The sequence below is a fragment of the Trachemys scripta genome, chromosome 5 (assembly GCF_013100865.1).
Source record: "Trachemys scripta elegans isolate TJP31775 chromosome 5, CAS_Tse_1.0, whole genome shotgun sequence".
NCBI classification, from domain to species: domain Eukaryota; kingdom Metazoa; phylum Chordata; order Testudines; family Emydidae; genus Trachemys; species Trachemys scripta.
This window is the reverse complement of record NC_048302.1, coordinates 126,999,247-127,013,130: the sequence shown is the minus strand read 5'-3', so window position 1 is coordinate 127,013,130 and position 13,884 is coordinate 126,999,247. Positions and strand designations below refer to the sequence as shown.

Genomic DNA, 13,884 nt, shown 5'->3' with positions numbered 1-13,884 from the left:
AAGTGAGGTTCTTACCCACGAAAGCTTATGCTCCCAGTACTTCTGTTAGTCTCAAAGGTGCCACAGGACCCTCTGTTGCTTTTTACATAAAACTAAAGACAATTTTGGATACCCTCTTATCCTGCAAAACGTTAACTTTGAATCTACTCACACGCTTTATGTATAAGAGAGCCCAGAATAGTTTGACTGTCCTTCACTGGCTATGAAATTGATTTTAATTGTATGTTCACTTTGAGGTTTGGAACCAACATTCTTGTTCTTTAGATCAATAAACCTGAAATGTTCATCAGTGTATATCCCTCTGAATAGATTTCTTCATAAGATTCCACGCCAAAATCAGCAGTTTAGCCTGCTCTTCTTAGACATGTTTTGTTTGTAATGGAACGAGTCTGTTATTGAAATGAGGCATGTACTCTAATAAGGAAATTCAGCTTTATAGCTCTCAACTTTTTTGCTAGCGCACAACCAGAAATTAAACAAATAATGAAGAACAAAGCAGAGTTTCTGAGAAGGGAACTCTGAGAGTTGCAATGGGGTGCTCTGTGCTTCTACAAAAAATAAATTTTAAGTAATATTATTTATCTGCTCTGTGGCTGCCAACCCTGAAATGTGGATGATGCAGATGCCCTGTAGATATCAACCTCTATTATCGATCGGGAGGGTTGGGAGAGAAATGTTAGTCTGTAGAGTTAAATCAGCCCAACGTTATTCAGTGTTGTAAATAATTTGAAGGATTAACAGTTAGCTATTGTGTTTTAGCCTCTTTGTTGAGATGATACAATTCTCATTAAATTACACAGAAAAACACAAAAAGAAAATCAAAATTTCATGTCCCAAGCTTCCGAGAAAAAGGCAGTTTACATCAGAATTAGAAAAAAGGCATCATTGCCTGTTTGCACCAAGGAATTAAGATGGTGAGAAAGGTAACTGGCATCTAATCTGTTTGAAAATTGTGCTGCCTAACTGGGCAGAAAGGCTTCTAAAATTAATTTGTCAAAGCCAAATGCTTTAAACTGGTTACAAGTAACTGGTTACAAGGTACAGGTTACAAGTAACTGGTTACAAAGTGATGCTGTCAAAAGTAAATCAATTACATGCTGCTAGAACTTAGTGTCTGGCTTTGAAAATGAGGACAATTAAAGTTCCATTCATGATTTATATTTTCGAAGGACTCACGTATGGTCTTGTAGAGAGATTATTAGAAAATGTGTACAATATATGTTCATAAGCATAAAAGATGTTTTGATCTTAGCAAATAGTTGATTTGGTTTGACTTTTTTAAAGGATAGTTTAACACTGGAAGATTTAATCGCAATAGGATGTTTTAAATTCACAGCTACATTAAAAAGGGCATCTCTGACTAATAAAAACAGTTCAGCTATAGTGATATTTTTGCAAATACTGAGCAAATTAATTCATATACATATTAACACTGTTAGCAGTGTTTAAACCCAAAATTATCTGGAATTATGTAAACTTCATATTTAGAGTACTAAACAGGATTCCTGGTGCAATGCCAAAAACTAGTCCAGATATTAAAGTGCCAGAGTGTTTAGATAATTACCCTTTTAACGTCAATCAACTACATTAGCTGCTGGTTCGTACAATCGTCATTAAAGGCTCACTCCTGTAACGTGCTGAGTGCCTTCCATGCCCACTGACTTCAATGGGAGTTGAAGGTGCTCAGTACCTGGTAGGATCAGATCCTGATTAAACAGTGCACTAGTTAATGTGCTATCAGGCTGAGATTGTCAGAAGTGACTTCTGAGTTACGGTGCCTCATTGTGGGGGGCCCAACGTGAAACACTTTAAAAGGGCCAGATTTGCACAAAAGTGCTATTCACCCTCTACCCCCATAAATCCAGTCTCTTTACAGTGTCTTGGGTGCATACCCAAAAGTACTAATCATTTTGCTTTATCACATACGGAATTCCATAATTGATATGAATCATCATCTTCTTGTAATTTTGTAAGTGAGGAGCTCAGTGTGCAATGAAGAGATGGGGATTCAGCTGTATTTCACAAAGCATGCAACATCTCTAGAAAGAAAACATTTTTGTGAAGGGTTGGGAGGGGTTTTTACACATAAAAAATAGTAATTGACCTGATTTCTTATCATAAAAACGACCCGGTGAGTCACTGATCAGTACAATGGTTTGTTCATTTCATTTACTTGGATGTTCTGAAAATGTTTAAGCATGGTTGTAAATGTAAATTAAGGAAGTCTGAGAGCTGCCTGTGTCTGTATTTGCAAGGATATGAAGAAAAAATTCTATTGAATTGCAAGCAAATTAAACATTTCCTACTGAATTCACTATAGAACTGATATTATTATAAAGGCAGTCTGACAGAAAGATCGCCAGGATTTTTCATTAATTTAATTAAAATGTTGTGTTGGGAGATAATCCATTATAGGATTCAAGCTGTCTGTAACAAGTTACCAGTGAAGTTTTATAATTAAGCAGTGGTGACCTATTAACTGTTTGATCTTGACACGTTAACGAGATACAGGCCTGATCCAAAGCCCCTTGAAGTCAGTGGAAAGACTCTCATTAACTTCCGTGGGCTTTGGGTCAGGCCCTATGTGAAGATGTATAATAGATTTGGTAGTTTTATGCACAAAAAAGCGACAATTAAATACCAGCACCAATTCATTTTTAATCTGATTTGTTTTGAATATAATAGCATACATTATAAAGAAATATGTAAGGTAAGAGTCCACACTAAGGGTAATATTTGTAAGAGTCCATGGGCTATAACAGATTACCCCATATACTGAGTCTCAGTGAAATACTCAATCACCAGATGTCAGCTATTCTGCTATGCAAGACAAATCACTCTATTTAGCCTGTGAGTGTAGATTCTTCTTTTATTCTACAGTTCAAATGTAGATTCTTTTAGTACAGATAGAGTGGGTAAAACACAAGACTCAAGAAGCCCTAGAAGGATTCAACACCATGATACTTGCTAAATAACATTTGGGAAAAGTCACCTAGAAAAAGGAGGATTTCTTTGTTTTTCCTCAAAATCACTGACAATTCTACAATGTAAGATCCTTTGCAAACTCTTGTAAAGAAAATGCTGGGGTCAAATCCTGCTCTCAGTTTCAACTGGTGCAAATCTGAAGCAAGTCCCGGGACTTCATCCCTGACTCCCCCTGGAGTCCATTATGCCTCCAGATTTATACAGGTAGTTACTGAGAGCACAATTTGACCATCCACATGGGCCTGATTCCACTCCCATTAAAGTGCATGAAAAGGCTTTCACTGAGGAGAATAGAAGTTGAATCAGAGCCTGTGGTTTCAAGGCATAATTCTCATTCCAGCTGATTCCTCTAGTCAAGATTTTTTTTTTCACTATGTAATTAAGTTGTGTTGATTTTCTTCTGATTATTTTGATTACACTAAATTACCTAACATACAGGTTATGGACCACCTCTGCTGTTTAGTTACTTTCATCCCTTTTTATGCCAAGTTTCTCAGAAATGCTATCAGATCATAAAACAAGTGCTATAATGAAAAGAATATGAACACTATGGTAATATGTATATATATATATATATATATATACACACACACACACTTTAGAATAGGAGCCTGAAGAATTATTTATTTTACTTTACTTAATTTAAATTAAATAATTTAATTTATTAATGCTAACATTTGGCTTATTGATGAATTTTTCATTTATTTTATTGAAAGTAATTTCCTGACTTTATTTTATTGGGTTAAGAGAGAGAGATTTTATTTTATTGTTCCTGCTTGTTCATTTCAGTGCAATTATTGACCTGTCTTGAAATGTTTACGTTTACGCCAAAATAAAGTCAATCTGCAAGTCTGTTATGGGCAAGATTTTTTTTTTTACCCAAGAGTTTATGTGCAGGCGGCGGATTATCATTGCACACTGTGGTAAATGTCGGGTAACAGGAACCTAATGGACTAGAAAATTCTGAACGCTGCACTCTGTGCGCCATATTAGAAAACCCTATATACTAAAAAAAACAAACCAAAAACCCACAACACTCTACTCCATGATTTAGCTGGGCTTTTCCTTCCAATTCTTCAGAATACCATCCTTCTAAGAATGTGTCCAGGGAATTACCTCCATGCTGTAATGGGGAATAGTGGAATAGAAATGGAAGCACCATTTCTGAATGTGTTTTGAAGAGTTCCCTTCTAGAGAAAGACAATGGCAAGTATTGTAACCCAAACTGGCCAGGATGTTATGATCAGAAGATGTTAAGAAACACCAAGAACCAAGGATAATAATCTAGAGAAGTGAAATCAAATCCTAAAGCCACTGAGAGAAGACTATTGGGGTAGATGGCGCTTGGTAAATTATGGAGAAAATCTCCCGAGATAATGGAAAATAGAAATATTTGTAGTATATGATCCTACTTGAAGTGTAGCTATGATGTGCTTTGCTGTAGAGAGTAATGCCTCCAAAAGGTGTATCCTGCAATCAGAATGTTCGCCATAGTCATTTGGGACCGACGTTACAATGGGTTATAAATACTCATATAAAGAGTTGGAGCCTGTTCATCTTTGCTGGCTTCACTTGAATCAATGTAGTTAATTCACCTTTCTCTAAAATGTGGCAAAATTGTATCCTTTCTGATGCAATAAAATCTGAGTCACTCTGCATTGGAGTTAACAACTTAGTCACTATTATGGAGAAGGAAATATAAAGAACAGATTCTTTCCAGCTGCCGGTTTTGATTTCACATACACGTTGCTTTTCAGTAACAACATACACGTGTTGGACTCACAGCTGCTTTTCCCTCCTTCCCCTTAGACACGTATGAAGTTGAGAAGCAGGATGAGGTCAGTAACGGAAGAGAAGCCCTTTCAGGGTGGCCCAGCAACACCATTGCAGTGAGGGGTCTGCCATGAAGAATCAACCCATGAACTCCCAGACTATGAGCTGGTGGGGGCTGCATGGGTGGGGGCTGCATGTACAGACTCTAGTGACCAAGTTATGCTATTTTGGAGCACCCCCTGCTGGCCTCTGCAAAAACAGGCAGCAGTTAAAAGGGAGCTGCTAATGGACACAAATTCTGATCTTGGTTACACTGGTTCAAAACCAGAGTAACTCCATTGAAATCTGCTCTGAATTTATGCCAAGGTTAATGAGAGCAGAATTTGGCATGCTTAGACTTTTGGGCCCTGGGCTAAAGACGCTGCTTTCTGGCTCTGTGGGAACAAACACGTCTCTGTTTAATAAAATTAAAATTTAAAAAACACTATGAAAGGGTGAGAATGAACTACAGTCCCCACATAATATACACCATCTGATCCCTCCTCTTTACCAGGGGTGAAGGTAGACAGGGCACCTGCCCCTGAATGCTTGCACAGAAATATCAAAAGGGATAGGAGAGAAAACCATCTAAAGATGTTAATGATGGTCAGGACACAGAGCATTTCAGATCAGGATTAGCTCTCCTGCCCTACTGAGACACAAGGTAAAACATCCTGGAACATGGCTCTCGGTCTCTTCCAGTGGGTATTTATAGCAAGGCTCACGCAGTCTCCTGCTTGGACCGTTTACCCAGATTTCATCCCAGTGTTGATTGGAGCTTTTCTATATAATCCAACTTTCGAAGCCAGGTTCTGAGCAGCAATAATAATCTACAATTCTGAGCGAAAGGTCACCTGGAGGAGCCACATCCCCTCCTCACACTCACTGGAGGAGAGTTTGTGCTTCGCACAGAGCTGCCAGCAGCACTACAAGGGGAGAACGTCCGTGGGTGGGATGGGACAGGGGACAATGAGCTCAGATTCCTAGGGAGGGAAGTTCAGTCATGCACCAGTGACTCTTGAAGATGTCATTTAGGAGTGGCACTTGGTTGAGGCATCAAAGGCCCCAGCAACCTTCTCTTCCCTGTTAAACTAGTGCCTGCGTGACAGCCAGCAAAAGGGAAGGGACTAGGGAGACCTTCTGGTGTCCCAGACAAGTTGTGCTAAGATTCTGAACTGAACTACAAAGATCACTTGATCTGTGGTACTTATATGGCCCCCAGGGTCCTAGCATCTGAGCACCTCCCAATCCTTAACAAATCTATCCTCACCTCATGCTTATGAGGTGCTATTATCCCCATATTAGGGTGGAGAACTGAGGCAGAGAAATTACGACTTGCCCAAGGTCACAGGAACATCTGCAGCAGAACTGGGAATTGAACCCAACCCACGAGAGTCCCAAGCTGGCACCCTAACCCTGGACCATCCTTCCTTGCAAACAGATGAAAACTCTCACAAACCCAGAACATCAAGGCATGGGCACCTGAGTTAGGTTTAACTCCTACTAAGGCGACTGTACTTTATATTTTCTGGATAGCAGTGTCAGCGTGGCCATGCAGGGTGGTTTAGATACAACCAACAGCAGGCCTGTGGTGATGCTTTTCTCTGACAACCGTACTGACCAAGCAGGTTAAACCCAGATGCAGAGCATATTCATTTCCACCTGTGTGCAGTCTGAGCCAGACCAGATCTCTCATCTGTCTGAGCAGAGCCTGAGCATGGAGTACTCGGGCCCCCGTGATGCGGGACATCAGACAAGTTTATCCTCCACAAAAAAGAAAAAGAAAGGGGGAGGGAGAAATACCTGTGCTTAGCTCAAAATTTCCTTTCTTCTGCAGGAAGGACCCACAGATCCATTGCATTGGTCTACAGCAGCTCCAATGACAGAATAAAACTAGAAAGGACCCATTCTTCCTACGCAGAAGAATGTGTTAGACGTTTTGGATATTAGGACTCTTCTCAAGGAAAGAGCAATATGTTCTGCAGACTCTCCTAGCTCACACGCTATCAGATCAGCCCTTCTTCAAAGGGCTTCTAGAACTTCGCTAGAAAACCGCCTCTCCAGAAAATTTTCTAGAGACTCAGTATTGTAGCTTGAATTTCCTCTGTTATAATGGCCTGATCTAGAGACCTTCTAGCCTTAGGAGAAGGCTCCCTGTTTCCCTTACTCTATCCCCTACTCGGCAGTGTATAGTTTAAAGAGTTCTGGAATGCTTTGGCTAGTGCGGTTGGACTTTTTAAGGAGGAATTCTTCCTAGTTAATTTCACACTTGCTGTTCCCTTGTTTGGGCCATTGGTAAATACTTTGCTTTTGTCTCCCATTTCAAGCCACTGCCTTCTGCCAGTCCCTCAGGTGGAGAATGAACAATGTTTCTAGCTTTCTCCCATTATACAAGAACAAGGGGTGCTCCCTCAAAAGATAACAGCCAGCAGTTATAAGCTAGTACATAAAAAGGAAGTCCTTCAGACCCTGTGCAGCTGGGCCTGTGGATTCCATTGCTGCAAGGGGTCTGAGTCCAATTTTAAAAAGGGCTGGATAATTTTAACAGCAGCTGCCTGGTCACTGAGCACATATCACTATGCGGACACTGATAGGGACAACGGAGTCTCAACATTTTACGGTGTCAAAGGATTGCTGTGGGAGCCAGGGAGATTTTTCCACCGCTGTGGAGAGCATTGTGCAATTACCCAAGGACTTCAACCCTACAAGCTACTGTGTGCCCTCAACACCCACTCAGACCAGCCCCAGTTCAGCAGGATACTTGAGACTGCACCTGAATTCCAGCACATGACAAGTGCCATGGGAGGCACTGGGAGGAATCATGTAATGAAAGTTAGGTATGTGTTTAAATGTCGTGTAGTTATGGAGACTTCAATGAAAGCTGATGGTGCTCAGGGCCTGGCAAGTGAGAGGCCCAGATGCATGGGATGGAAACAACTGAGGTCTGAAGTATCACTGATCTGTTTTAAATCCATGAAATGTCAGGGGTTGTTTACTGGACTTGGTGGACCAACTGCTCTGCCTTTCTCTGCCAAATCCCTTGTTGTGTCTCACGCATTTATAGTCTGGGGATAGGTGGCTCTGCCTTTTCAGCTCCATCTGCAGAAAGTGTCCCAATTGTGTAAACTAAAACAAACCCCATTACTACAGCACAAACAGTAAACACAAAAAGATGCAATGAATATAACCAAGTACCTGACCAAAGCAAGGAGAGTCAAAGTTATGTCTATAACATTGTCTCCTTGATCGAGCAGGGCCTGCTGGTAATGAGATATGCAGTATTGTGTCTTATTCCACACCCAGACAATAACCATGCACAATGGGTCAGGCTGACGACCAGTTTTCATAGCTTTTAGTGCATGTTTTCTCTTTCTGGCAAAACATCCCTGCAAAGTGTTGTCACACAGGCAATGGATTAACTGGTTAGAGCTGCAGGCTAAGAATCATGTTTTTTATGCTCTGTTCTACTCCTAGCTCTGACAGTTAATTGCATGAGATGTAGGGCAAGTCAACTTAATCTGTGCTCAGTTTCCCCATGTCTAGAACAGGTCTGATTCTTCTCTCCCAGGAGTAAGAATTAGAAAGCCAGCATTTTCAAAGCAGGTGCCTAGAGTTAAGCACTTAATTCCAGATCCAAGCACCAAAATAAGTTGTCTGTATTTTCAGAGGAGCACTTAACACAATGAACACTGTGATTTTTATGCCTCTGAAAAGGAGGCCACTGGTATTTAGATGCCTAAACATGGGCTTAGGTGCCTGACTTTAGGCACCTAAGAGTGAAAATAGGGACCTTAAACATACACCATAATGACATCCTCAGTTGTAATGTGCTATATAATTATAATAAAGTGTTATTACACTTGCTTCCACCACCTGCTCTCCTCCTCTCCCCCCCACATACAGAAAAAGAAAACATCCAGATAATATTATAAATGTGAGGGTGAACAAGCACATGATGCTTGCTACTGCATCTTCCCACTGGACTTATCGATCAAGCTCACGGTGAAATACGAGGGCCCAATGATTTAGGTTATTTTGGTGACGTGCCCATTTGTTTTAGGGAAATCAAAGTATGCAGAAAACAAAAATTGTCCCTCCCTGCCCCAAAAAAGATCTCTTTTTGGACAGCACAATGTGAAACAAGACAGGATCCTGCCTAGGAATTAAATTAGTTTTGCTTTATTGTTCATTCTACTATGATGTTATAGAAAATAAAGGGATGAAGAGTCTGAAAATTTCACTCGGTCAATCTGAAACAACTTCTCTCTGGCTCCATGTTCCTAATCTAGGCTGCAATGATAGTATCTTACAAACAGTTTCTTACCACAATGTTCCACCATAATCACTTTATTGGAAATGCTCTATTGCAGGCCATCTTGGTATAAAACTATGGGGCAGTTTTAGAACGGACAGGACACGTCTGCAGGGAGGAGGAGGTTTCACATAACCAAAATAACCTTTTTTTGCAAAAAGGGAACAACATCTTACTCACACGTGCAGTTTTTAGACACAGATGCAAATTCTCACTCAGTTTCATAGAATTTGAATGCAAGTGCTGCAGTTTAACAGGTGTTGTTCAGACACTTGGGTGACAGGCAAAAAAAATATTTTGATAAGATCAAAGAGGAAATCAAACGTGAACTGGTGCATTCAGTGTGGGTGAAATTCACCCTTGTACAGAGAGCCACGTATGGCCTTCAGCTACACAAATGGGGGCAGATCCTCGGTGCGTGGAAATTGTTATTGCTCTAGTGAAGACGATTGACACCAACTGAGGTTCTGTTCCATCAGGTATTAAATATTTCATTGTAAAAGAGAATCAGAACAGTCAAAAACCTGGCGTTACAGCTCTTTATTTCAGTGCCCATAACATACAAAGTGATGACTCACGATTTTGACACTATAACACCAAAGCACCTATAGATGGAATAGGATACATCAGATGATTGCCTTGTCCTCTTGCTACATTTGTATCCAGTCCAGGCAGGAAGACTCGATATTCCTTTGCTTTCCACTCTATCCTCCCATGAATCAACCCAGCTGTGAGGTGTGATAAATTGTCTTCATTCCTAACCGAATGATTTGCCGCTAAGGTACTAGACATTGTTGAAAGCTTCTCAAATACACTTCTGTAAACTTGATCAAGGCCCCAATTCTGCTCGTGTTTACAAGGATGTCAATCTGGAGTAACTTCACTGATTGGAATAAATCTTGATGGGAGTTACTGTGGATTGACACTGGTTTAAACAGAGCAGCGTTTGGCCCAAAGGATGAAATTCACTCCTGTGCAAAGGGCCTGAAAAAGCCTATGCAACACTTCTGTCCTGACCCTCTGCACAGGGGGTACATTTTACCCATGCAGAATAACTAGGCATTCTGTACAATTAAAAACCATGATGTTAAAAATAACCAAACGGGAGAAAATACAGAACCAAAAGGTTCCAATAAGGCATCAGCAAGTCCCAACTGGATATGCCCTGGTTTTACATGCTGCATCTTTAATTTTTCCTCCCAGCAAACTACATAAAAACAATACATCGTGATTATCTTTCCCCCCACAACAAGATGCGGTCAGAGCAACCAGCGGGTTCAAGTTCTGTAAGACGTGTCCTTTTTGGTAAACGCTTCTTATAAAACAAAATAAAAATGTTAAAAGCAACTTCTGTTCAAGTGACTTTTTTTTAAAAAATGACAAGCGTTCCTGAACAATAAAAAATAGAGAATATAGTTTAAAAAAAAGACATTCAGTAGCACGTCAGCGGATCCCGACAGGCCTTCTGCCCCGACCTCTGCAACTGAGCCGGCCACTCGTTAAGGCAACGTGTCAGGTTGGCACCATTACGACAGCTGTTTGGAAGGCAGGGAGCATCGTGTGGCTGGACTGTGTCAGAGGGCCAGTTTCTCACGGGCGCTGACAGAACCATCTTCCATGCCAAAGTAAACCACGTTGGCCATGTTGATAAAGAGACCTGTCTCCACCACGCCTGGGAATAGAACATTGACACACAAGTTAGGGCTCAAACCATCTCTTATCTGCCAGGCTTACCCCGGCTGCTCTAATCCTCTAGAATTAGGGACTGTATTATTATTATTCACTGATCAGGCATCCAGGCCAGACACTCAGAAGGTATTTAGGCATCTAACACCAATTGATTTCAATGGGACTTAGGCATCTAAATACACTTGAGGACCTGGGTCTCAAAGTCTACTATGGCTTTACAAAATCAGCCTCTGTACTGACAAGCTTATGACATTTATGCTTCCGGACATAAGCCAACCTAGATTTTGATGGGGGGAAGAAAGGGTTAAGAAAAGTTTCCCTATAGGCAGATTATCCCAGAATTCCCCACTACAGGATTTCTTGCACCACCCACTGGAGCAGCGGTACTGGCCACTGTTAGGGAGGGACGCTGGACTAGATAGACCATTGAGCTGATCTGGGATGACTGTTCTTATGGGTATGAATAGAACAGAGTGAAGTGCTTGCTAACGCCCTGACTTTGCAACCAGCTCAGTGCAAGAGGACATCTGCACCCATGGAGAGTCCCACTAAAGCCAGTGGGTCTCTGTATTGGTGCAGGAACCCAAGCTCTGTGGCCCTCAGAAGGATCGGGGGGCTAAGCAAGTAGCCCCACAGCAGTCAGTAAGCACCATGCCCTGAAGCAAGCATTGCACAAACACACACCAAGCTTAAACGTAACATCAGGACTGAGATATACAAGGGAAGGAATCACTGTCACAACAGAGACAAGTGGCAGACAATTTTCACTACCTGCATGTGAAACCGACAGGTCCCTGCTGTGGAACTCTAGATAGAGAGTGACACATGGCAACTTTCACCAGGTCGTTTAGATTCGTTTTACTAGAATCGCTGCCTGGGGCTCAAGGCTGATATCAACTGACTGCTGGGAGCCAGTGTAGAAAACTACGTTCAGACGCAGTGGAATGGTGAACGTCAAGACACTGGGTATAATCCTATCCCCGCTGGAGTCAATGAGAATTTTGCCATGGACGTCAATGGGCACAGGATTTCACCCTTTATTTTTAACTGTAATAAAACAATACAGATGATCCATGTACAGCAAGTTACAGGGAGCAGATACAGGGTATAATTCACTTCCAGATCTTACGTGCTGACGCTGCCCCTGCCACCTGGTGCTTTACACAGGACCAGCTCTAGGCACCAGCAAAGCAAGCACGTGCTTGGGGCGGCACTCCGTGCAGTTGCGGTCTCGCAGGGGTTTTTTTTGCTTGGACAGTTGCACTCTCGGAGCTTGGGGCTGCAAAAAACGTGGAGCCGGCCCTGGCTTTACAATCCAAAATCCAATCCTGCGAGATTCCCCAGCAGCGGGAACTGAGGGTGCCCTGCAGCTTGCAGGATGAGAACAGAACGATTCCAGTGGCCTGGATGAGAAGGGGAGGCTGGCGGAGCAGGGCAGGGCTTTTCACTAAGGGAGGGTGTAAGATCCGCCTATGGCTTAGCTTTGAGGAGGTGGCTCCCCTGTTTTGCCAGGGAGTTCTAGGTGCAGGGGAACATCGGAAGAGGCAGGAAGGTGAGAGTGAGACAAGACTACAAAGGGAAGGGGGGGGGGAACAGAAATATAAGGTGGCAGAGTAGTGCAGGGCCCTGAAGGCAAGGACAATAGTCTTGAGCTTGAGGCAGAAGGGGAGAAGCCAATGGAGGCCGGGATGTAGGGGAAGGACACCACACAAAGTCCAAGCAGCAGAGGATGGCTATTTAAGCTGCAGTGGTTTGGGCAGACTGTGGGGGTGGGTCAGATGTCACAATGTGGAGCTCCTCCACGCAAAGCTGGGCTAGGAACCAGATTAGCAAGAAGCCACTTTGGTACGACAGGCGTTATCACTAGGAGACGAAGGATTAGTCCCTCTGGCTGTGATTCCTGCATTCTCACCACCACCACCTCCGATGTAGGTATGTCCATAAGCCCTGAGTCAGCAAAGTACGTAAGCACAAGCCTCACTTTTAGCATGAGTAAGCTCACTGACAGCAACAGGACTGACTGCTCATACGCTTAAAGTTAGAGTCATGCTAAGTACCCTGCTGAATCAGGGCTTTAGGGAGGAGATCACAATAGAGAAAATTGTGCAGAGTGGTACACAGGGTTTAAACTATGTGACCAAGATTAAATTTCCCCCTCCTTGACTTAAAAGGCAAGTTACTGGTCACAATACAGGAGGAGCTAGATGAAATTCTCTGGCCTGTGATATGAAGGAATCAAACTAGATGATTTAATGGTCTCTTCTGGCATTAAAAATCTATGGAAAAGTATCAGAAAGAAATCACCTGGAAACGAGTTGCATTATGCAGCGAAATAGCGAAAGCTGTATTGGTTACAACAGGCCTCCAGACTCCTTTTCCCGAACGACACTGCTGTGCTCGTCCCGACAGTATGAAATGAGTGGCATGTATTTAAATGGTCTCCGAACAGAGTCATGTTCACTAGTAACACTGAAAATCAGATGTACTTTTTATGGCTGGAGAAGTGTTAACACTGACACTGTGACCAAATACCAGTAATCTGCAACAGAAATTCCCCTGTAGCACCCTTTTCATCTCCTGCCTTACAATGTTGTACACAGCATTACTGGGTGCTGTTACACAGCTGAGACACCTTCCTCTAGAGCGGGCTCCATTCAGTGGCCTGTGGAAGTGATCCCATAATTTGTACACAGTTTAATTTTGCTTTGGGATGAAGAAGGGTTAAGAAATGCAAGACACCAGGATTTCGTTGCCATTAATGGTTTCAATAGCAAACATCAATTAGGATCCAAGTAACCTCATACCTCTTCCATAACACCCCATTGCATGACCACACACTCCCTGTGTAAGGCCCCAAGGCTGCAATACACGGCCAGCAGGCAGACGGTTGCACTGGCCCATGCACAACACACTGCAGGATTGGGGACACTGTTTAACCTGGAGAAAATGCCCACATGATGAAGAATGATACCCAAGCGTACCTAGTCTTTTCTTTTAAGTAAAATATAAACTCTGCTGAGAGGTTTTAATCCGTAAGGGCCGCTTTTTGCAAACCTGATGCTCAGTCGCGCTTACTCCTGCGCCGA

At 42.4% G+C, this 13,884-nt stretch overlaps 1 protein-coding gene across 1 annotated transcript in view; it reads right to left on the bottom strand.

The window, feature by feature from the left end:
- Positions 1-9,630: 9,630 nt before the first annotated feature.
- The window catches only part of RPIA (ribose 5-phosphate isomerase A), a 31,071-nt gene continuing 26,817 nt past the window's right edge, over positions 9,631-13,884 (bottom strand). The window contains exon 9 of the mRNA XM_034772008.1: positions 9,631-10,781. Coding sequence (XP_034627899.1) covers positions 10,684-10,781 — 98 coding nt within the window. The 3' untranslated portion in view covers positions 9,631-10,683. The remainder of the gene's footprint in view (positions 10,782-13,884) is intronic.